Source organism: Cetorhinus maximus, chromosome 24, assembly GCF_964194155.1.
Source record: "Cetorhinus maximus chromosome 24, sCetMax3.hap1.1, whole genome shotgun sequence".
NCBI classification, from domain to species: domain Eukaryota; kingdom Metazoa; phylum Chordata; class Chondrichthyes; order Lamniformes; family Cetorhinidae; genus Cetorhinus; species Cetorhinus maximus.
This window is the reverse complement of record NC_135902.1, coordinates 36722772-36748624: the sequence shown is the minus strand read 5'-3', so window position 1 is coordinate 36748624 and position 25853 is coordinate 36722772. Positions and strand designations below refer to the sequence as shown.

The 25853-nt window shown below is 40.5% G+C and overlaps 1 protein-coding gene across 1 annotated transcript in view; it reads left to right on the top strand.

Annotated features, from left to right (window-relative positions):
* Window positions 1–25853, top strand: part of slc38a10 (solute carrier family 38 member 10) — a 122123-nt gene that overhangs the window by 39144 nt on the left and 57126 nt on the right. Inside the window, exons 10-11 of the mRNA XM_078571019.1 lie at window positions 12387–12493; window positions 25413–25566. Of these exons, the coding sequence (XP_078427145.1) occupies window positions 12387–12493; window positions 25413–25566 (261 nt within the window). The remainder of the gene's footprint in view (window positions 1–12386; window positions 12494–25412; window positions 25567–25853) is intronic.

Here is a 25853-nt window from a genome sequence, read left to right as displayed (position 1 = left end):
TCTCTCCCTCTTCTGAATCCTGACAGACTAACCTTGTCAGTGAGTTTACATGGATGTATTATACCCTTCCTCTCTCAAAGCCCATCTCCATGGCAACATGAATCACACGAACCTTGTATCCAGGTAGAACTGCTGATTAGCTATCCTTGAGACCCCAACTCTCTCTTTTATTTTGTAGGTAAATGGATAGTTTAAAGCACAACTGTTTACAACCCAACATTCTGAACACTTTTTTGGGATTTTGGAGAGACTCAGTCTATCCACTGTTCATAACACAAGCTGCTGCATTGTCTCCATCTGTAAACACCTTGCACCTTCTTCCCAGTAAAACAATCTGGGCCCACGTTAATCTCTAACAATCATCTGAGGCTTGCTGGCAGGCAGACTTCAGAACAGGTTACATGATTCTCCTTCATTTTACCTTAAGCTAAAGACACAATCCCAAAACATAATCTTTTAAACTCACATTTGTAACACCTAAGTTTCCTGGAGCATTACAGTGCTGGATACTAGCTTTTATATCCACAGTAAACTTGTATAAAGAATCATCAAATTAATCTCCCCGTGTAAGTGGAGTGCTTATAACAAATATATGCGCACTGTTTTGCTGCATAATCTTCAGCCTAACAGCAAGCGGTCACATTGATTACTGTGATGATGGCTGTCCTTTAATCTGGAGTTCTCTGAACTGTAAAATAAAGTAAACTCCACCATTTCATATTAAAGTTCAAATGATATAATTAGCCATCTTGTATGTCCACAGCATCATACACTATAAAAGCGTGACACTGAGGTAACAAAATTGTGATTGCCTAAATGCAAGACTATCTAATCTATCTGTGCTGTTGCTGGGGGGAGTGAATAGATCCTGGTGAGCTCTCCTGTTTCTTTTCGAATTGTCCTATGGGATCTTTTATGTCTATCTGTCCAAACAGACACATACTTGGTTAAATGTCTCATTTGACAGGTGCAGCACTTCTCCAATACTGCACTGAAATGTCAGCCTAAATTCTAAAATCATCTCTGGAAAGGGACTTGAACCCAGAAATTTCTGATTGAGATGAGAGTGCTACCACAGAGACAAGGCTGATGAGAACAATGTTATTTGCACATTAAAGCAGCTGTTGCCAAGTAGTGGGAAAATGATATTGCAAATCATTTTCCTTGGTATTAGAGGTTATATTTTTATCTTGTCTGTAATGTTATGCTTTGCTGTACAAAAGCTTCAGGCTGCATTAAACATTAGAAGACAGACTACAGTTCCACTCATGGAAGAGACATGTATAACTTACGATTGTTGCTGGTGAGTTATATGGTCATCTCCACTTGAAGAATAAACGTTGTTGTATATTTAGTTGTCCAATGCAAACTTCTGGCCAGAGTTCAAAACTGTGATTCAATTACTTCACGGCACTGACATTTTCAAACTGCTAAGCCATTGTCCTTGTGGTTTATGATGCTGTTAGAGCTATTTATTACAGACTTCTTCAATAACTTGCATTTATATAATGTCTTTAATGTAGAAAAAAAAGTCCCAAGGCATTTCAGAGGTCTAGGGAAATAAAAGGATGCCAAGCCAAAGAAAGATTGTTCTTTTTCTTGTCACATAAAAGTTTCTTGACAAACTTGTTAAAATGTGACACAAGTTGCAGAAAAACATAATACAGCTGAATGGAAAAGCAAATATATGTTAATAAGTCAGCAGTTGCTAAAGTTTGTAATGCAAGCTTGTGTTTTTCGAATGCACCTTATTCTTTTGATTAATACAGCCCAGGGGTTATATTGATCGTTGATTGGTCCAGCTATGTTCTTGAAATTTAGGAGCTACTGGCTACTGAATTGTTGCCTGGCAATCAATTCCATGATGCTCATTATTCTCTGTATGTTACTGGGTACGTGTCTATGAACATACGAAAGATAAATGACAAGAACGGACCAGCTGGTCCATCCAGTCTACCCCATGCAGACTTAATGTCCTAACTATCATGATTTACATTGCTCACTCCCACCAGTATTCATGTTTCTTCCTGGGAGAAGCTAATAAGGTGCAAACTCCAAGGCAAATTTAGAGAGAAAGATAAATAAAATGCCTTTCTGTCCACCTTCAGCAATCCAAAGCTCGTTCAGCAGAGCATGTTGATCTCATTCATATTGCTTGTTATTCCACTTGGCTATTGTATGTTACGCTCTCTGCACCAACCAAGCCCTATTTTGAAGGTATGCAGTGACCCACATGGGCTGACGGCTTGTTCCATAGCTCCGCTGTCCTCTTAGAAAAGAAGGATCCCCTAACATCTAACCTAGTTTTACTCTTCTGTAACTTAAATACATGAACCCGGTCCTTCCTGACCTCTCTCGTCGAAATAATTATTTATATGAATACAGTAATTATTCCTGGCACCTTTAACAGCACTGCTCCCAACCCCTCAACATCCCTACCTGAGCTTATGCTTTTCTAAAATAAGTAGACCTAGCATTTGGAGCTTATCTGGGTAACAATGGTATTTTAAGCCAATAAGCGCTACTTTATCCCCCACCCTGCCGAAAGATGAGGAAAAACAATAATTTAAATCTTGCTTCTGGATAGGAGATCTTTCCATTTAAGCCTAACAAAAACAGATGGCTAGAAACTGGCCATTTTGTGTCTCTATCATAAAAAGTACAGTTTGCAGTGATTGTTTGTGACACTAATTTCTTGTGTCAGTTAAGAATGCTTAAAGACTTCCCCAGGATGGTCATTCCTTCCAACAAATCACTGTGTGCATTCATTTTTCACAGTGACTCACAGCAGATGCTCTGAAACTCTTAGTAATGATTCAGTGTGATGCTCTTATTTCTCAGAATGCACTGAAACATGTATCAATTTCTCATCATACTGATGTTTTAGTTTCCAAGGTTACTCCCTTTTTGCTTCTCAAATTCACTCTACAATTTACCACAACAGTTGTGGCATTCTTTCTCCTGAAGACCCTTGTGATCTGCCTGCTTTTCTATAATGTTCTTTTCACATTTACTTGATGTGATGCTCTCCTTTCCTGCAACACCTACCCTGTAATGCCTGTGACTTAGTGTAATAGCCTTGTTTTCTTGCAGAAATCCATCATGACACTAGTTTTTCGTCATCTTGCAACAGTATGTTTGTTTCTCCCAGAGGCTTGGCACAATAATATAGATTGTACCATCAGCTTGCTGATCTTTCCTCTTTCTACAGCTCTCTTATTTCTTAGTAATTTTCCAGACCATCCTTATTCCTTGTAGGGATTTGCTGTGACAGTTATTTCTCTCAGGGATTCATTGCAATGCATGAGATGCGCTTGTTACACACAATGGCCTATAAACATTGACTTTTGACCTCAATAAATTCAAGACTTCATTAGATTGTACCTAAACCTATAGGTGATTTCCTCTTAGAAGTTTAATTTATCAAATTCATGACAGAATTTTTAGTTCATGTGAGCGTGTTTAACAGTGTAACCTAAATGTTACAGTAAATTTGCATTGCTGCAAAATTCACCATTTAAAGTATATATTGGAAATAGGATTGGATTTTGTACTTGTAAATATGTACGAGACACATTTTGTGCTCTGCCTCTATTTGCTTTAGAGCAGTGATATGACACGTCCACACACTTATGATTTCAGCAACCTCTCAGCCACTTTGGAAGCGTTTCTATGTACAAATAATACAAAAATGTTTTGAGTTCATGACACTTTGGAAATGCAGAATAATCTGTCAAAAATATAATGTAAAAAATAAGTCATTTTCTGGTGGGTTTTTTCTGACCATTGTCTTTGGAATTATCTTCCTCAACAGGCGGTGGAAGCAGAGTCTTTGAATATTTTAAGCAAGTGGGCGAAAGGTTATCTAGGGTAGGCGGGAATGTGGAATTGAGGTTACAATCAGATCAGCCAGGATCTTATTGAGTGGCGGAGTGGGCTCGAGGGGCCGAGAGGCTTACTCCTGTTCCTAATTCGTATGTTCATATGTCTTTGTTCGTAACATGTAGAGGCGTTCATCCTCAAAGGTATTCGGAAGGCGAGAGGGAGAGAGAGACGGGGGATAATTTCCCGACTCCAGAAAAACATGCAAAATCTGCTCTGGCTGCAACCGATTGGGGTTGGTGTCAAGGAGGACTTCCAAGAGGTGTAGAGCCAGCAAGCCTCGCACTTTGCCTCGGAGGCCTCCAAGATCATCTTCCGGTCCTTGGTCCGTTCTGTGGAGCAGGATGAGACGTGTTCACGTTTCTTCTTCCAAAAGGCACACAGAGATGTGGCTGTGCTCTCCAAAATGGGGTTTGGGGAGGGAATCAGCAACTGGATCCAACTGCTCTACACAAACAACTGTAGCACAGTTTCAATTAATGGGTGAGAATCAGAAAACTTTCCAATTAAATCTCAAGCCAGGCAGGGCTACTCCCTCTCCCCTGTCCTTTTTGCGTGTTGCATGGAACCCTTTTTTGAGTCCATCGGGAAGGATTGGGGCATAAAAGGAGTGACGATCCCAGGCAGTGGAGACACTCGGGTCAAAGCCTCCCTGTACACAGATGATATCGCCGTCTTCTGCTTGGATCTTCTGTCAGTGCGCAGACTGATCAACATCTGCAACCGGTTTGAACTGGTCTCAGGAGCCAAGATAAGTTCTGGCAAGAGTGAGGCCATGTTCTTTGGGCACTGAGCTGACCGATCCTCTGTCCCCTTCACTGTCAGGTCATACTGCCTGAAGGTGCTGGGATATGATTCGGAAGGACCAGGGTATGCGTCAGAAACTGGAAGGAGTGAGTGGCTATGGTGGAAAGAAAACTCAGCATGTGGGAGCGATGCTCCCTCTCCCTCACGGGCAAGAACCTGGTCATCAGGTGTGAGGCACTCTGTGTTGCTGTATGTGGCGCTCTGTGTTGCTTTATGTGGTGCAGGTCTGACCCATTCCTCACTGCTGTGCTGTGGCAATCACCTGAGCCATCTACTGCTTCATCTAGAGGTTAAAAATGGACCATGTTTGCAGGGACACGATGTACAAACCTTTAGATAAAGGGAGGAAATAACATGCCCAACATCGCCCTCATCCTGAGGCCGCCTTTTTGTGTGGCTGCATCAAGCTCTGTGTAGACCCTCAGTATGCAAACACCAAGTGTCACTATGTGCTGAGGTTCTACCTGTCCCCGGTGTTGCGAAGGATGGGTCTGGCCACGTTACTGTGGAATGCGGAATGCTCCAAGCAGTTGGACCGTGCCATATCACCTATCCTCATGGAAAAGTATATGTAGAAAAGCACCTTTGACCACAAGTCCATTGGGCAGTGGTTGGCACGTAATGCCCGAGAGGCCCTGCAGCAAAAGGAGATGGCGGATCCTATCGGATGGTTCCCCGAGCAGACTGTCAAAGTCACTTGACAGAATGCCTCATTACCAGAACTTTCCAACAAGCGCCAAGATGTAGCTTGGCAAGTGGTGAGAAAGGCCCTCCCCATCAGATCCTTCCTACATGCCAGGAGTTTCACCCCCTCTGCATGTTGTCCTCGAGGTAGCTGTGGAGGGGAAGAGACTGTTGTCCACCACCTTGTGGAATGTGCGTTTGCAAAGAAGGTATGGAGAGAGATTCAATGGTTTTTGTCAAGGTTCATCCCGAGCAGCTCCGTGACACAGGACTCTGTGTTCTTACAGGCTGTTCCCAGAGACACACACCGAGACAAACATCAGCTGCAGCTTGAGTATCATGAACTCGGTGAAAGATGCTCTTTGGTCTGCCCAAAACTTGTTGATCTTCCAGTGCAATGAGTTGTCCCCGATTGAGTGTTGCAGACTGGCACATTCCAAGGTCCAGGACTACATGTTTAGACCTCTAGTCTTTTTTTCCTCTTTTTCTTAAAGAGAGCTTGTTAAGTATATGATCGATACTGGTGTGTATAAAAAAACTAATTATAATAAAGTATAAGGAGTGGGGATACTAGAGTAATTAATTATTAAATTGAATAAAATACAATAGCGATGGCTGGATGGGTGATGCGTTGCTGCTGCAGCATGTGGGAAAGCTGCTGGATACCAAGGTGATCCGGAGCAAAGACATCTCTACCAAGTGTTTGCAGCTTGAGGAACTTTGGATCCAAGTTAAGGAGCTAGAGTCCGAGCTGCAGACATTGTGCCACATCAGGGAGGGTGAAAGCTACCTGGACACTTGCTCCAGCAGGCGGTCACACCTCTTTTATTAGGTAATTCAAATTTGGTCTGTGATCAGGGACAGGAGGGTGTGACTGCAGGTGAAGCAGGTGTGGGGACCCAGGGGGTAGCAATCAAGGAACCTCGGCCCCTGCAACTGTCCAACAGTTACAAGGTTCTTGCAAGCTGTGTGGATGAGAGCAGGGACTGCAGGGAGGATGAGCGAACTGACCACGTCACCATGGTACAGGGAGCCATTCAAGTTGGGGGGAGTGGGGGGGGGAGGAAATGGGGAGCATAGTAGTGGTAGGGGAAAGTATAATTAGGGGGATAGATACTGTTCTCTGCAGTGAGTCCCGAAGGCTGTGTTGCCTGCTCAGTGCCAGGGTTAAGTACATCTCCTCAGAGCTAGCGAGGAACTTGGAGTGGGAGGGGAGGGATCCAGTTGTCATCATCCATGTTGCTACCAACAACATTGATAGTACTAGAAAGGAGGTTCTGCTGAAAGAATTTGAACAGTTAGGAGCTAAATTAAAAAGCAGAACCCCCAAGGTAATAATCTCGGGATTGCTACCTGAGCCACGGGCAAACTGACATAGTGTAAGTAAAGTCAAGGAGTTAAATGCGTGGCTCAGAGATTGATGTGGGAGGAATGGGTTTCTGTTCATGGGGCACTGCCACCAGCAGAAGGGAACTGTTCTGGTGGGACCAGTGTCCAGGGCGAACTGAATAACTAGGGCTGTAGAGAGGGCTTTAATCTAAATAGAGGAGGAGAGGGAGGGGTTCTGGAAAGGGCATACGTGGGCTTGCAAAGCAAAATGATACGACAGCCTTGCAGGGCAGCTATTTAGGTAATGACACCCAGAGTGTGACAGGAAGGACAGTGTACAAACATTAAAAAAATAACAACAAATAGGGTCAAAGGGGGAAAAATGGTAAAAAAGCAAAATTAATGGCCCTTTACTTAAATGCACGTAGTATTCGGAACAAAATAAATGAATTAACGGCACAAATAGAGGTTAATGGGTATGATCTTATAGCCATTACGGAGATGTGGTTACAAGGAGATCAAAGCTGGGATCTAAATATTCAGGGGTATGTGACTTTTCGAAAGGGCAGGCAGGAAGGAAAGGGTGGTGGGGTATCTTTGTTAGCACGAGATGGAATAAGTACGATAGAAAGAAAGGATCTTGGATGGGAAGATGTAGAATCCATATGGGTGGAGGTAAGAAATAACAAGGGGAAGAAGACACTAGTGGGAGTGGTCTATAGGCTTCCTGACGGTAGCTATACTGTAGGATAGAGAATAAATCAGGAGGTAATGAGGGCATGTAAAAAGGCAGTACATTAATCTTGGGTGACTTTAATCTTCATGTAGATTGGGAAAATCAAATTGGCAGAGGTAGACACGAGCAAGAATTCAGTGTATCCGGGATGGTTTTTTAGAACAATATGTTGTGAATTCAACCAGGGATCTGGACCTGGCAATGTGTAATGAGGCAGGTTTAATAAATGATCTCAGCGTAAAGGATCCCCTAGGACACAGTGACCATAATATGGTAGAATTTAACATTCCGTTTGAGAGTGAGAAACTTGGGCCGGAAACAATTGAGCTAAACTTAAGTAAGGGTAATTACAATGGAATGGGGGCAGAGTTGGCTGGAGTGGACTGGGAAAGCAGTTTAGCAGAAAAGATGGTTGATGAACAATGCCAGGCATTTAAGAAAATAGATCATGACTCTCAGCAAAGATATATATCCAAGTGAGGGAGGAGGATTCAAGGAAGGGGGTAAACTAACCATGGTTAACCAAGCAAGTTAAGGACAGTATCAAATTGAAAGAAAAAAAGTACACTGTGGCAAAGATTAGTGGTAAGCCAGAGGATTGGGAAAGTTTTAAAAACCAGCAAAAGATGACAAAATACTAGCAAATAATATAAAACGGACAGTAAGAGCTTCTTTAAATATATTAAAAAGGAAGAGAGAGACCAAAGTGAACATAGGCCCCTTAGATAATGAAACTGGAGAAATAATAGGGAATCAGGAAATGGCAGCGGAATTGAATAAATACTTTACTTCAGTCTTCACGGTAGAAGACGCTAATAGCATGCCAAAAATACTAAATAATCAACGGGCAAAGGGGTGGGGGGGTGGGGGGGGGGGGAAAATAAATACAATAACTATCACTGAGAAAAAGTACTAGGGAAACTAATGGGGCTAAAGGCCAATAAGTCCCCTGGACCTGATGGGTTGCATCCTAGGATATTAAAGGAAGTAGCTACAGAGATAGTGGATGCACTTGTAGTAATCTTCCAAGAACCCTTAGATTCTGAAAAAGTCCCAGAGGATTGGAGAACGGCCAATGTAGCACCCTTATTCAAAAAGGGAGAGAGACAAAAAACGGCTAACTATAGGCCAGTTAGCTTAACATCTGTCATTGGGGAAATGTTGGAGTCTATTATAAAGGATGTAATAACAGAGCAATGAAAATATATAATCTAATCAAGCAGAGTCAGCATGGCTTCATGAAGGGGAAATCATGCCTTACAAATTTATTAGAATTCTTTGAGCAGGTAACAAGCAGGATAGATGAAGGGGAACCAGCAGATATAATATATTTGGATTTCCAAAAGGCATTCGATAAGGTACCACACAAAAGGCTACTTAATAAGATAAGAGCTGATGGTGTTGGGGATAGTATATTAGCATGGATAGAGGAATGCTTGACTAATAGAAGACAGAGTTGGGATAAGGGGGCATTTTCAGGATGGCAACCTGTAACTAGTGCAGTGCCACAGGGGCCAGTGCTGGGGCCTCAATTATTTACAATATATATTAATGACCTAGATGAAGCAAGTAAATGTACTATCGCCAAGTTTGCGGATGACACAGAAATAGGTGGGAAGGCAAGTGGTGAGGATGACGCAAGAAGTCCACAGAGGGATATAGTTTGGCTAAGTGAGTGGGCAAAAACTTGGCAGATGGAATATAATGTGGGAAAATGTGAGGTTATGCACTTTGGCAGGAAGAATAAAGGAGCTGAATATTATTTAAATGGAGAAAGACTGCAGAAGGCTGCAGCACAGAGGGATTTGGGAGTCCTTATGCATGAAAAATCTAACATACAAGTTCAACAGGTAATAGGGAAGGCAAATGGAATGTTGGCCTTTATTTTAAAGGGAATAGAGTATAAAAATAGGGAAGTTTTGCTAAAAGTATAAAAGGCACTAGTTTAGACTACAATGTGATGAATAATGTGAACAATTTTGGTCCCCTTATCTAAGGAAAGATATACTGGCATTGGAGGCAGTCCAGAAAATGTTCACTAGGTTGATCCTGGGTATGAAGGGATTTTCTTATGAGGAGAGGATGAGTGGGTTGGGCCTGTACTTCGAGTTTAGAAGAATGAGAGGAGACCTTATTGAAACATAGAAGATTCTTAGGGGGCTTGACAGGGTAGATGCTGAAAGGTGGTTTCCCCTTGTGGGAAAGTCTAGGACCAGAGGGCATAATCTCAGAGTAAGGGGGTGCCCATTTAAAACAGAGTTGAGGAGGAATTTCTTCTCAGAGGGTAGTCAATCTGTGGAATTCTTTACTGCAGAGGGCTCTAGAGGCTGGGTTGTTAAGGAAAATAAAGGCTGAGATAGACAGATTTTTAATCAGTAAGGAAATCGAGGGTTATGGGGACAAGGCAGGAAAGTGGAGTTGAGGATTATCCGATCGGCCATGATCTCATTGAATGGTGGAGCAGACTCGATGGGCCGTATGGCCTACTTCTGCTCCTACATCTTATGGTCTTTTTTGGGAAGAGCAAAAGATCTTATGAGCATGTTCCAATCTGTAGGTAAAATGGAAATAGTAATTTATCAGCACTTATGCAGTCAATAGAGAAATAGTTGCCTAATGACCTTGTAATGTGTCTTAAGAGGAATTGCCCACATTTTGTGCCTACTTACTGCAATTTAATATTTGTGGGTCTTGAGGGGAAGGGCAGAATGCATACAGTGCCACCTCAGCAGAATGATACATTGTATTGCATGGCACAAGGCTGTTGCCCTTATAAAACTGAGTATTCCCTGACTTATTCACAATGCCTTGTGTAATCTGCTAATATATTTTACATTAAATTAAATGGTCAAACTGCTAACCTTTCGCAAGTTGTTGCAGCGCTGCACAGAACTAGGATAGGTTTTATTACCTACATGTGAGCAATTTTTAATCACTTGTTTCCTAGCTCTGTGGAACTGTTGAGTCACACTATTGAGTTTTAAGTTTTATGTTCACATAGGCAAATGTTGAAGAAACAGTAACAGAATTAGTCATGGTGGTGGCAGCTGGCTGCTGCAGTGATTGAAAATCTGCACTGGGTTTGAATTCAACCATTACCTACAGAGTCGCAAAGATCAATCCTTGTCCCACTTTTGCATGTTGCTCTTGGGTGACATCAACCGCAGACATGAGGTCAGCTTCTGCATCTTTACAATGGCATTTGCTCTAACTCTCCATGATCTCCGTCAACCTTTCAGTGTCTCTCTACTATCAGTTTGTGTGTCTGCCAACCAGTCTTGGATAAATTACAATTTCTCCAGTTAAACATTTGGAAGATGGAAGCCATCACCTTTGTCTCCTGTCATAAACTCTGTATACTTGCCTGTCTCTCAAACTGAAATAGCCTGTTTACAAGCTCTCTCTGTCCTATTCAATTGCAAGCTGAAGTTCCAACCCCATAACCTCTCCCTCACAAAAACCGCCAATTTCCACTTCCATAACAGAGCCTGCCTTTGCCACACCTCTCCCCATCTGCTGTTGAAACCTTTATCCATGGTTTTGTCACATCAAGATTTGACTGATCTAATGCTGTCTTCATTAGAACCCCATGCTTCACCCTCTGTAAATGCCAGCTTTACCAAAACTGTCACACCGTATCCTCCTACTGACCAAGCCCTGCTTACCCATCACTCTGCCTTTACTGACCAATGGCTCCAATTTGTCAATTTTTGACCCTCTGCTTCAATCCCTTCATCTCTTCACCCTTTTCAATCAGCAACCCTAAAAAAGTAGTACCAATCATCACCGTCTGTTGAAACTGTTTTCTTTCTCTGCTGGTTGTAAGGGTCCTACATGAAATTAACTTTGGCAGCTGCTTGCCAGCTTCTAGCCAGTACAGATCCACACTCAACTAGTTGGTGTAATTTAGCACAGATTGGCATTAATACTCGAGAATGATGTTATGATGGATGATTTGGGAATTTGATATATCACCTTTTAGGTAGTGGGCAGTGCTCTTTTAAAGTTGGCTTTTCAGGCATAGATGCGTCAGTATAGAAAGGAGCTGCAGTCTGCTAGTGGCTATGCCGTGCCCCGCCGGTGTGTTTTAATACTGTATGAGCACTAAAAGTTTCATGACAGCACTTGAGAAAATTATATCCAGCTGGAGAAAAAATGCATTGGAGAAAAGTGGCAATTCTAATGCCCCAAGTCCAGATGACTAGACTCTAAACTAATTACACATAACCTACAGAAGACAGAAACTGTTTAAATTGGCAGTAAATCAATATTACAGCTGAATAAAGTTTTCTGATCTTTTTCATCACAAGTTAGTGTAGAAAAGCTTGATAATTATTTGATTTGCCTACTTCAGATGGTCCTACTGCATTTCAATTTATTTCTGTGACCACGAAAGTTATTGTTTTGCAGTTCTTCCTTAATGATACAGTATATACTTGATGACATTTTCCTGTTGTGCATGTGAAAGTCAGTGGAAGATTATTGTATGCGTTATATTGGTGGAAGGAACGGTTAGATGCATAACAATTTCAGGAAAGCCATTTAGTGGTATTGAATGCTCAGATTCATACTAAGTTCCTACCAGTTTAATGTGAATAGCAACAAACTAAGTAATTGATCAGTTGCCTCGTTTGTGGGCAAGCTGATACTAACATAGTAAGAGTACTATGCAGATAAAGTTGATATACTTCCCATTTAAAGGAATGTTGCTGATTTTTGTTAATTTTGTTTAGTTTACTAGTAGGGCAATTTGTATATATCAGTCAAAAGGGGAGAACAACCACAATCGTGGACAACAGTATGCTTGCAGTTCAGACTATCAGTTATTCATTTCAGTAATAGAATCTATGAATTCAAAAGGGAAGCCATATTTGTTATTGCACGTGCATTAGACCAGAAAGGTTGATCCATTTTTATATTCTAACACTTACTGTTCCTCCTTTGTCAGTGGAAACGATCCTTGGATTGACAGGTGCCACCATGGGGAGCCTCATCTGTTTTGTTTGCCCAGCGCTTATCTACAGGAAAATCCAGAAGAATGGTTTCACTGCACAGGTTAGTTTTCTAATTCATAAAGAAGCGGGAAGCCGTTTTACTTCTGCCCACCCAGTTCCAATTCTGAAGATAACTTCTGCCTCACTTTCACATCTTAATTTTGTAATTCCTTAAAGTCTCTACTTCCCTTTCTGAAGATAGCGGTTGGGAAGGGAACAGTGTTAAAATTCCTAATGCTATACCAGAGGGATTGTAGGTTTTGCTATTCATCCATGCTGCAGTGATTCATTTTGATTGCTATTTCTGTCCTTTTATGGAACATCATTCAAATATGTGGTAAATATGTATTTATAATACACCAGAACTTATCCCCCTCATAATTCTGTACTCCTGGAAAAAGCTAGAAAATTCAGTTTGGCAAAAAAAGCCCCTCACTAACATCATGATTAATACTGGAATATTTTGCTCCATGGCTGAACTCCCACTCTGTTGCCTCCACATGCTTTCAGGCATCAATCCTTCGAAGCGGCATGTAGTATTTCACTTCCTTTTCCAACTGTCCCTACAAAAGATATTTTAAAATTTATATTTAAAATCTATTGCATCTAGTTCAAGTTAGTTTCTGACAAGTAAAGGATTTTTGTCATTAGAAATCCAGCATTGCATATAGTAAATCACTGATTTCCCAATCAGTTGAGGAAAATTTTGTACGATCTTTCGCAGTGGGGTAGCTAAATTAGTTTTTTTCCTAGTCAACTAAGCGTTCTGCAGTTGTGCAGTGTTCTCTCGTGGCAAAGGGGAAATTGAAGGTTTGTCCCTCCACTGCAAATATGTCCTTCTGTTGGGTGATCGTGGAGTGGCATTTTAGCAGTCAATCACCTGCCTTGCTTTACCAGCTTGGGTGAAAGAGACTTTGTGAAGCTGAGCTACTTTTGCAGTAGGCGATGGGGAACACCTGGGGATAAAAATAGTTTGAAATAAAATTGCACAGCACTTTTTCTATTATCAGTAGAGCTACGTAAGCCCTATGGTAGTTGCCAAAGGCAATTCTAGTCAAGATGACAAAATGGCAATGAAAGATAACTGGTATTATTATTTCATTTGCAATAGCTTGAATTACATCACTGTCATACTAGATTTATACGTACATAATTTTTCTGGTTTAATTCTCCTAGGGCAATTGCAACCAGAAATTCTCTAAGCAGCTATTTTGGTTGTCCCAAATGATACAGCTGCAGTGCCATGAGGACTGAATTTCACTGACAGCTTTTAAAATACATGCATGTATTTAATCATATGACAGCAAAAAAAAAGTCTTGTTTAAATTATCAAATAGAGTTGGAGAAAGAGAATGAATCCTAGAATGTTAATTTACTCTAATTAATTATTTCCCCCTCTCCTTTGGGGTAGGGTTTACAGTACTTAAAATTAAACTCCGTACACTTAAAAGTGGAGCAAACTATAAAATGGAAATTATTAGAACAGTTGACTGTGACAGAAGTTGATGTGTAGTATCCAATAACATTCTGCAGTTGTCCTGAACGGCTGAAAATCTTGCCTGATGGTGTTCGTGGTTAGTGTTGCAACTTTACTTTTTTCATTTGTAAATTGTGTCCTTCACCACCTTTTTCCTCTTGCATTTCTTTTACATGTGTAATATTGTATTGCAATGTACATTTTACTTAACATGTTGCAAAGGCTTGCCTAGTTTCTTACGGGATTAAAGCCACATGGTACTTTGTTACCCTTTGTTTTAATTAAGCTGAAACATGTTTAAAAATGTTGAAGGAGTTTCTTTCTTGATGGTTGTACTGTGGCCTAATAAAAGTGCATTGTATTTTTTTTTCAATGTCCCATATTAGTGTGTTGATGTGGGAACACATTTTATAAATAGAACGAAATAAGAAAAGACTCTTTGATCTAGTCACTTAAACTTTATTTAGACTGTATAGTTTATAGTAAGCCAGCTGGTTATATTTTCTTAGTGGCCGGATCTTTGCTTAGCACGTAAGAAGTTTAAATTAAAGACATTTTTTGTTTTTCTAAGAGTAGAATGATTTAACTGCCTGGTCAACAGGTTTGCAGTGACAGATGGCACGGGGGAGGAGGGCAGTCCACACAACTTGGGACATTAATCAGGAATTCTTTCTTGTAAACTAACCAATTTCCCTATTCAAGGTGATGAGATGTAAATTCACTAAGGCCTTGACTGTACCAGTGTTTCTGAAATGATGCAGTCTTTCTAGAAAAGGACAGATTTAATTCCACTGTCTTCTTGAACTGGCTTCAACATATTTTGTTGCTAACTCTTTCATCTGTTAACTGTGCTTTCCCAAATTGTTTGCAAGTTTATGCAGTGACTAAATGAGGCACACGAACAAGAAAAGTCTAAGTTTAATCGCAGTCTGTCCTGAGTCAACTGATTTCAGGTAGGACAGAGGCAGCCAAGTATACTTGGTGCCAGTCCCCTTAGTTTAGATAGGAGGAAGGTTTGCCAGGTTTTCTGATTGGGATCGAGCGTGCCTGTGGATAACTGGTGAGGAAAGGACTGGGTTTGGTTGTGACATTCATACATTCAAATAGTTTGTCAACATGGTTGCCAAGGTTCATGCATCAACAGTGGACTAGTTGCTCTGGGTGCTCTCTCTGGCTTTTTAAACTGGTGCATTGAACATAACTTAAGAAATAGGAACTGGAGTAGGCCATTCGGCCCCTCAAGCCTGCCCTGCCACTCAATAAGATCATGGCTTCTCTTTTGTGCCAGCTCCTCATAACCCTCAATTCCCCGATTATTTAAAAGATCTATCTACCTCCTCTTTAAATAGCCTCTACAACTCTGTGGGGTAGAGAATTCCAGACATTCACTGCCCTCTGGGAGAAGAAATACCTTCACATCTCAGTTTTAAATGAGTGTTCCCTTACTAACTATGTCCCCTAGTTCACAATTCCCCCACTAGTGGAAACACCTTCTCAACATCTACCCTGTCAAGCCCCCTCGGAATCTTGTGTTTCAAAAGATCACCCCTTATTCTTCTAAACTCTAATGAATAAAGGCCTAATGTGTTTAGCTGTTCTTGATAAGTCAACCCCTTCATCCCAGGAATCAGCCTAGTGAACTTCTTTTGAACTACATCCAATGCTATATACCCTTTCTCAAATACAGGGACCAAAACTCTACACAGTACTCCAGGTGTGGCCTCACCCACACCCTGTACAGTTGTAACAAGACTTCTCTATTTTTAAACTCCAACCACCCAGCAATACGGGCCAAAATTCCATTTGCCATCTTAATTATTAGCTGCACCTGCATGCTAACTTTTTGTTTCATGCACAAGAACACCCAGATTCCACGGTGCTGCACTTGTTTGGAGTCTCTCTCCATTTAAATAATAGTCTGCCTTTTGATTCTTCCTACCAAAGTGGATGACCTCACACTTTCCAATATTAAATCCATCTGCCAACCTTTTGCCCACTCACTCAACCTATCTATATCTCCTTGCAGATTCCTTATGTCCTCATCACAACATGCCCTCCCACCTATTTTTGTTTCGCCAGCAAATTTGGATACATTACACTCTGACCCCTCCTCCAAATCATTAATATAGATAGTAATAACTGAGGCCCTAGGACTGAACCTTGTGGCACTCCACTAGTTACGTCTTTCCAACCTGTAAAAGACGCATTAATCCCAACTTCTGTGTGTTAAGCAATCCTAAATCCATGCTAATACATTACCCCCCCAATACAGTGAACTTCTATCTTATGCAACAACCTTTTATATTGCACCTTCTTGAATGGCTTTCAAAGCTTGAGCTTAAACAAGTGAAGAATCACAGAATTGTTATGGTGCAGAAGGAGGCCATTTGGCTCATCGTGTCTGCACTGGCTCTCCAAATGAACAACTCGCCTTGTACCATTCCAACACCTTCTCCCCGTAACCTTGCACATATTTCCTTTTCAGATAACAGTCTACAATTCCCTTTTGAATGCTTCAGTGGAACCTGCCTCCACCACACTCTCAGGCAGTGCATTCCAAACCCCAATCACCCACTGCATTAAAAAGTTTCTCCTCATCACTTTCGCTTCTCTTACTAATTAGTTTAAATCTGTGCCCCCTCGTTCTCTATCCTTTCACGAGTGGGATCAGTTTCTCCCTATCTACTCTGTCCAAGACCCCTCATGATTTTGAATACCTCTATCAAATCTCCTTTCAGCTGTCTTTTCTCTAAGGAAAACAGTTCTTAATTTGAAAACAAATTTTCCAAAAATATCTATCTTCTTCTTCTGGTTAGCATTAAACAGTACAGTGTATACCTATTCTATTGTGGGGGGAGGGGCAGGCAGTAATGCAATGGATTCAATTTTTAGTGGTGAATTAAGCTGCTTACGATCTCCATTTGAGAGGAGTTCTTGGTACCTGTTGTCTGTCTAACAAGGATTCAAGAACACCATGTCAGTTAGCTGTCAATGACCAATGAATGACATGTGCAGACTAGCAAATTAAGAAAAATAAGAAAGATCTATTAGGGGTTGAATCAGCTCAGTTAACATGCTTGATGATGACAAATTGGATATTTAGCAACTTAGTAATCTAATACTTGAGCCAGACAGTTACACAGTATTGTGGAGCACTATTGATGATTTGAAGGCTAGGTCATTAATGCCACTTAGTGGGATTTGCCACTGGTGGCTTTTTCCACATTGACCCTAGAAAACCGTCTAACTTAATTCCCTAAAACCTTGGGTGGAAACTTACCAGTGCAGTGTGCTGAGGACCTGCATGGGTTTAGCTAGTTACATCCTTGTAGTATTGCTAATGTGCCAACTCTGAGGCCCTTAAGCTTTGGCCTGCATATAATTATTCTGGATTTGGGCTAAATGAGGCATCCCCCTAGAGGGAGAGCACTTGATCTGTTTAAAAAAAAACCAAATGGAAGTTGTACTTGTTTGGATTTCCCAGTTTGAAGTCCCTTGAGCATGGGATTGTTTTTTTGTGCACGCCTCACCAAACTGTACAATGCATCAGGGATGCTGAGGTTATCTTTTACAGACAAATAATAGCTTTGACCAGTGGTCATAATAACTTGATACTTGGAGACAGTTGAATCCTAAATCAGAATTCTTACTTTATCCTGTCCCTCATAAATCTCATTCCGAAATTGAATCTTTTGTGCATAAGGAAGAAATTACATTAATGCAATGCTATATATTCATATATATGTCTGTATGTGTGTGTGGGGGGGTGGGCATACATTGTTTTTTCAGTCTATATCACCATCCTTTTAGTGGCACCTTAGCCATGCTACATTTACCTTTATAATGATTGTCAAATTGAAATATTTATTGTTTATCATTGCTGTGACAATTGGTATTGCAGCCAATGCTGAGGTTGAAATGCTTTTTGGATGTTGGTAGTGAGTACAGGGTGCACCAATGAAATTCAGACAGTTTCCTATCCGGGTTTGGTGTAAAGAGGAAGGTTTGGTTTATCCTGAACATTAGTTCTTAATGCCCAAATATCAACGTCTGCCTTAATACCTCTTGTTTATTTTTTAAATTCATATGCTTTTTATAATGGAGTTCATATTGTTATGATTATAACCACACTGTTCAACAGGTCAACAGCAGCTTGTCAACCATTTCCAGATATTCTTATTGACTTTGCTCATTATACTAATCCCAATTAGCAGGTGAATTTGAGTGACAAGCAAAAGTGGAACTTAGAGAAATTTATTGGCTTCCCAATTATTAGCTTAGTCATCTTAAAATTTCACTCAGTGTATTTTTTTTCCAAGATGCCCTGATAGAAGAAAGTGTGGACTTACTTGTTGCCCCTTTAAAAATTTGGAAACCTAGGTTGGTTCATCGAACCTGCACTTTTCAAAGGCCACGATTATTCCATTAACTTGATGTTGGGTGCAGCTATTGTATTTATGGAATTAAAATTGTATTGTATTTTTGAAAATTGGTATTGCATGCAACAAATTGAAAATATATCATGTTACAATTTATAAAGGAATTGTTAAAAGAAAAGCATGGCTTTATGGCATATTATTTGCTGTGATTTTCTGTTTCCTGCCTTGAAAACCAGATGTTTCTTTTGGCTGAACAACTGCTGTATTACTGCCAGAAATCAGTCAACTGTTTTTGTGACAGCTGGTTTCCAGCTTTTGCTTCGTTTTCTAACACGGAAGTCGCATCCATGCAGTAAACTGTTGCAAAATACGTTGACACATGTATTAAGTCGTTGCTTTGGGGGGCAAACCAGACTAGTGGACCGTTGAATCCACATGAAAAATTATGCCTTAAATTCACCCACCATTAGAATTTTTAAATTATGATTTTGCTGAAAGTGAACCCTCATGCTAGAAGATACTATATAATATCTATCAATTATGGATCTTAGTAAAACTATAATGTTGGAAAAAAGTTACGAATCTACTTCTCTTGCATACTGGGGAGAGAATTACAGGTTGTAAACCAATCCTGTTTAATAGAAGAGTGTATATAGTAATTGAAGGGTAGGGTAGACATATTAGGCAGTAACACTATTCAAGGTTTGAGATGGCTGCATAAACTTCAAAGTTAGAGCAGTTTATGAATGTCATCTCTACTTCAAAATTGGTTTTTGACTGCTAACTTCCTTCTAGGCATTAGTTAACTAGTATAATATAAATGATTTCTAGCCACCTTTATTACAATTGTGATGGTTCATTGTTATAACTTGTGCAAAAATTTGGTACAGCACAAAACTAGTCAAGTAAAGCGTGGATATAGGAATAGTAAAGATATAGATAAAATTCTAAATTCATACTACTGTGAACATGAGAGGCTAAGAAGAAGAAAATGCCATTTAAGCTATTAAATGTGTTAAGTTTATAGTAAGAAATTATCCTCTTTTTGTACTCCTGCCTCTTTGGTGACACAAAAAGCACAAAGACACCTTAGCATGCTGTTATGCTGGCACCAGCAGTCTTCCAGCAGCTCAGTGGCCATCCTATATGTGAGGGTTTGCAGGCTGTTGAATCATGGTGGGAAGAAGGAGCCATAGACAAACCTGGTCCCTGTGTATGTACACAGCCTTTTTCATCTGATCATGACCTAAAGTGAAAGTCTGTGTTTTCTTTTTCATTCTTCCTCTCCATAGTCATGGATGCAAAAGACACTTTTTACTGCTTCTGATCACTGCCCTGTCTCTGATTATACCGGGGCTGGTTAAGGATCAAGGCTAATACCTTCCTAGTTTACATGGTTCATTATCCAAATAAACTATGCAATATACTTACTAAACTAACCGTGTAGTGTATCAAGCATTATTGATGTGTTAAAGCAATGAGCAAGAAGCATCAAGTGGCTAACTGATTTCATAATAAGCACAAGATTACACATTGGCCTTGTACAGCAGAGTGTGGAATTTAGCCTCAGGAGGAGTGATTGGGACAAGTACTGAATTTTTACTTACTAACTGTATTTTGTTTTTCCCTCATCTTTGTTCACATATGAGGTACTACTTTAACTTGTTTATTTAGTACCTGACCTTGGTGGTTTTGAAGTATTAAATCCCTTATTTTATCTTGGCATTGAGAAGAGTGAGCCACAGTTTTATGGATGGGTGCTGCAGCATAACAGATAGACTTGTTAAATGGGACATAGTTACTTGAGTAAGAAATTTAAATACATAAATACTGCATAGTACTAAAATGCTGTAAAGGAAAATTAGTGGCATTGCGTTTCATTGCTCATACTTATTGCTGTGACCAGGTGAGAAGGGGTAAAATGGCTTCCCTCTTCTCCCAGTTCTCATTTGAGTGCAACATGGTATTTTAAAAAAGATATGCTTGCCTGCTGTGACTGTGGGAAAAAAACACACAGGTTTTCTTAAGTATTTAAAAAGAGAATAGTATTTATTATACTCAACACCTGATCTAAATAAGAATAATAGTGCTCCGATGCACTCACATTCAAGAGCTCTCTCTATCATACACACACACACAAGTTACAAAGGGGAGGATAGGTTAAGTAGATCAAAAGTCCAAAAAAGCCAGTTATATATGATTCGGTAGATTGATGCCTTGGATGGTTTCAGACTGGACTGAAGGTCCTTTAGATTTCTGCAACTAGATGATTTAAAGATGTCGATAGAAGATTTACATTTGGATTCCTGGAGTCAGCAGCTGCTAGGTTGGTTTTTAGATGCTGTCTGTGGCATATAACTGGCCAAACAGGCAGGGCTCAAACTTGCAAGATGGATTGGGGGAGAGAGAGAGAGAGACGCAGTGTCCACTCTGGGACCAGCACCTTCTGCGCCTCTTATGTTCCTTAAAACAAAAGGTTAATTGGCTCATTGCATGATCCCCTCTCACCAGCTGACCAATTACCCAAACATGGTCATAGCAAGTTGATTCCAGGATGTTTTGTAAATGGGTCATGAGATGGGCCATTCACATTCTTCTAAGTTGATTATCTCTGGTGGGTTCTTCTAAACAGGCTAGCACCGTTAGAACAGTTTTGTAATTTGGAAGGTACAGCAATGTTAATGTTCAGCCATCTTAGAAGCTGAGCTTTAAGTTACCTGAAATGCTGTTGTGCAGTCTTTTAAAAAAACTCAACCAGTGGCTTTAGTCCAATATTAACATAGTCATTTTCTATATAAAGCTTAGCTGTGTAACATTATGCAGAACTAATTTACACTCAACCAATTGAAGAGGTGAGAGAGAAGTGCCAGAAAGGCCCTTTCAGTTGAATGCAACACTAATGGTCTGTGTGAGTTCTTTGATCCCAAATTAAAGATATTTTGACCAACTGATGGTTATTCTTTAAACTTGTCCTTTATCCCCACCCCCCTTCCCACAGCTTCAGCAATATTTTCAACATAATAGAGTGGAACTATGCACATTAATGATTCTAAATATCCAGCTGATTATTGATACCCTGATCTTGGGATCTTTTACTACATCTTGAGAGGGCAGATGGAGCCTCAGTTAAATGTCTTCTCTAGAAGATGCTATTTCAGTTCAGAACTGTCTCAGTACTAGACTGAAATGTCAGTCTCAATTTTGTGCTCAAGGCTTTTGGACTTGGTCTTGAACCCACAATCTACTGAGTTGAAGGTGAGGATGCTACCATTGAGCCAACGCTGAGCACCATCCAGACTCTGACTGACCGCCATTCAGACTCTGACTGACCGCCATTCAGTGACCTCCGTTGATTTGTGCACTTGAAACAGCCAGGTGAGAACCGGAGTGGACTTGGCTGTCACGCAGGTCAGAGGCTAGAAATTCTGTGGCGAGTAACTCACCACTTGACTCACCAAAGCCTATCCGTCATCTGCAAGTGTTGTGATGCCAAGGTAGGATGGTTCTGTTTTGGACTGTCTCTTTAAGTGAAATGCAGTAATGAGTAGAGTCATGTGATCTGCCAAGAGTTCTGCGTGACAGCAAACCTGTGTGTCTTGGTTACTATGGTGGCTGGGGGGCCCAGGTTGAGTGCTATTGAAATTCACACGCCAGGTTTAATACCTGAAAACAAAGCCCGAAGCAGATGTTCTTATTGCAGACTTTCTGCCTCAGAGACTTTGAACAGGAACAGAGAGAGTGACTGAGCGAGCCAGGACAGCAGTTGTTGTGGTCTTCAAAGGAAAAAGGCTGTATTCACTGTTAGCTACCAGACAGAATGCTGGGGAAAGCTTGACCACTGGTTGAAGAGAAGGAACACTCAGTGATTTAAGGATACTGTAAGATTTGCTCTGGCGAAGCCAGGAGAAGGAATCACTGGAGTGAGTCTTACTGCTGAAAGTCAATTTGGGGATTCTCAAGAGACTGACGAAGAGGATTTTCAATGGTTGGTGGATGTTATGACATGGCAAAATGGGAAGAAATGGAAGCTGGGAGTGACTTTAGACTGTTTCCTGAAAGACCTGCAATTCTGCAGAAAGTGTGCTGTCATGCGTTGTGGGGCTCTTGGTTTTGTTAAGACTTTAATAAGTTATCTTTTGTGTAGTTTAGAGTATTATTTATCGACTAAGTTTTTTTAGTTTGTTGCAGTAAAAGTCTTAAAACTTGGAAATCTTGTCATGCAATTCCTTTTTAAGTTGGTCACTGGGATTTCAAATATCTTTTATAAAAGTTATCTCCTCTCGGGGATCACAACACAAGGCACAAATCAAGAGAGTGATGGAATACTCTCCACTTGCCTGGATGAGTGCAACTCCAACAAAACTCAAGCTCAGTGCTATCCAGGATAAAATAGCCTGCTTGATTGGCACCCCATCCACCACGTTAAACATTCAGTCTCTCCACCAGTAGCATACAGTGACAGCAGCATGTACCATCTGCAAGATGTACTGCAGCAACTTGCCAAGGCTCCTTCGACAGCACCTTCTAAACTTGTGAACTCTACCACAAGTGCAGCAGACGCATGGAAAGACCATCACATGCAGCTTCCCCTCCAAGCCACACACCATTGTCATTCCTTCATTCTTACTAAGTCAAAAGCCTGGAACTCCCTTCCCAATGCTGTGGGTCTACCCACATCACATTGCAGCTGTTCAAGAAGATGGCTCACCACCATCTTCTCCAGGGCAATTGGGGATGGGTAACAAATGCTGGTTTTGCCAGCGGTATTCACATCCCAGGTACAAATAAAAAGTTCTGCTTATCTGGACTCGTACTTGTTCACACACTTCAAATGTAATTGTGGCACATATCAGAATTTGCTTTCTCAAATAAATAAAACTCTGAATACCCTACTGATTGCTTTACTTTGTGTAATGTATTGATGAACAAGTGCTCTTTGGCAGGGTCTGTTGGTCTATTTTGTTGACTGTGATGGTTTGGAAACATTATGTTTTCACTTCTTTCCTGTCACCCTGGAATCATATTGGTACAACATAATTATGTAACCATAGAGCTGGGTCCTGATCTGACACTCAACTCAGCATTTTGATACTGGTTGTTGCAGGCCATCTCATATTATTTGGGTTTGATACAATGTGGGATAATGTCAAATTAGATTTATAAACAGCTCAGCTGTCTGCTGGCCCCAGAAATTTGGTTCAGAGCCTGGCAGTCAGAATGGCAGCTACAATATAAAACATCCTTAACTTAAAAAAAACGTCACGAAACTACTCTCTCTCAAAAAAATATATATAATTACCGTTTAACAAGCAGACTGCTTATGGAACAAAATGTATTTCTGCCTAAGACTAAGCAGACTTAAGACTACTGCCTTGTAATTAGTAAGCACAGAATGTAATTTCCTTGAAAAGCTTTTTCAGGCTTCTTATTTATCATGTTAACTGAACAATTCATCGAGTGTAGGCTATTGGTAGCACTCCTCATTTTTGCTTCCTGCAATAATTATTAAACCTAACATCTCTTAAAATCTTGATGTATAAACATTAGTAGGTTACCATTGAATCATGTCTGCTGTTGGCAGGTTGGTAAATTACATGTAGAATTATTCCTGACAGAGGCCTATGGCTGCAGCAGAATTCCTGCATTGGATGGCTGTATGAATGCTAAAAGGTGGTGCAGTAAAACTGGCCATTTAAGAAGTGATTCTCCAATGTAAGTGCAGCACCAGAGACCACTGTAATTACTCTATCTATTAAATGGTGATTCTTTTGAACTCTTTATTTTAACTCTGTAATAAGTGTTCTGACCCACCCCCAGGTAAGGTTCCCCAAAGTTGTTGATCCAGGCAAGACCCCTCAGTTTGTCACCGTCTGGCTGGGATGACCCCAAATTGTTATAGCACGGGAGAGGAGGAATGAACTGGCTCCCTGTCTTTGTTCAGCCTCCCCTGTTGGTTGCAATGCGATTCAATCTATAAAGGATCCCTTTTGCAGATGCCTTTTTCCCAGACCCAATCGTTCTGGTTTTGAAGGAGCCAATTTGATCAGACTTTGAGTTAAAGGTAGGAGTAAGTTTATTAACTACAAAAGGCAAGAAAGGATAAAACACACGCATATACAGCCGTACAGGTTAAAAGTAAGAATTTAGTTTGAAGTAAGTGAATACATATATGTACCTTTTAAGAAAAGGTATATGGAACAGTCCTTGACTCGGGAGTAGGTGATTGAGTGTTGTGGCCGTTGCAATTCGAGATTCCAGTAGAGTTGACTCCGGTAGACGAATAGTCGGTTTTGAGACTCCAGTAGTGTTGAATTCGATAGGGAGGGAGAGAGAAAATGGCGATTTGCAGGGTTACTGTGGCAGTTACTTCTGAGTCAAACTTACAGCATTTGCTCTCTCTCAGAACACCCACCAACAGACAGACACTGGGGTAGTTTTTCAGCTCACTTTTAACCTCTTCTTTGTATATTCCAAGTGGGAAGCAAATTCACAAATTTGCCTGGGCATTGCTCACAGGATTTCTTGATGAGCTAATACTCATCTCCCATTATGGCCTATTGTCTCTACCAGAGGGATCAATTAGTTTCTGGATGTCTTTAGAAGTACCTTGCCTGGCAACAGGGTGGTGTTCCATTATCTCTTCGGGACTCACCCTGCAGCATTCCAGCCAGTGGCTTCTGTGCATTTTTAAAAACTCTTATCTAATTTTTAAAGTCCAATATTTCCAGTCGCAGTTTGGTGTTTTCCCTTCATTATCATGACATAAGCCAGTTAAATATTCAGCAATGTACAACATTGTTTGAGAAGTGTTTTCTTGCATAGGAAGTGGAAATGAATTTGGAATATCCCTTGTGGAAAATACAAGATGGTTTTGATCAAATAAAGATCATGTATTTTGATACTTTTGGCATTAATGGCCCCTAAGCTGTGTCTTCTGGCATTTAAATGAGAAATGTTTATAGGACTGAAAATGCCTACCATTACATAGTTAAACAACGATTATTGCTTATTGGATTTTACTATTGACCACACCCCATTTTAAATAAAACAAAGTATGTATCTTTCAAATGGTTATGAAAGTTTGTGAATACTACATATCTGTTGATATGTTTGAATTTCTTCAGATTATTCTCTGGGTTGGCCTAGTCATTCTGGTGATCAGCACATTTACTACTCTGACTGCAACAAGTGAACAACCGGTGACACCTGAAAAGCCACCACAGGACATTAACCATGAAAAGCTACAAAATGAAATGGACCAGCAACAGAAAATCTCAGGTAAGTGTGGGAGTGGAGAAGAGACCTTGGTGATTTTAAAGTGTCAAGCCTTGTTATATCTGAGCACTGAGAAACGTGAACCACAATTTTATGGATGGGTAGCAGATACAGTCTTGTTAAAGTATAACAAGTTATTTAGGTAAGAAATTTAAATACATAAATACTGCATAAGACTAAGATGATGTAAAGGAAAATTAGTGGCATTGTCATTCACTGATTACTTAATTATGCAAAACTAATTTACACTCCACCATCGAAAGAGATGAGAGGGAAGTGCCAGAAAGGCT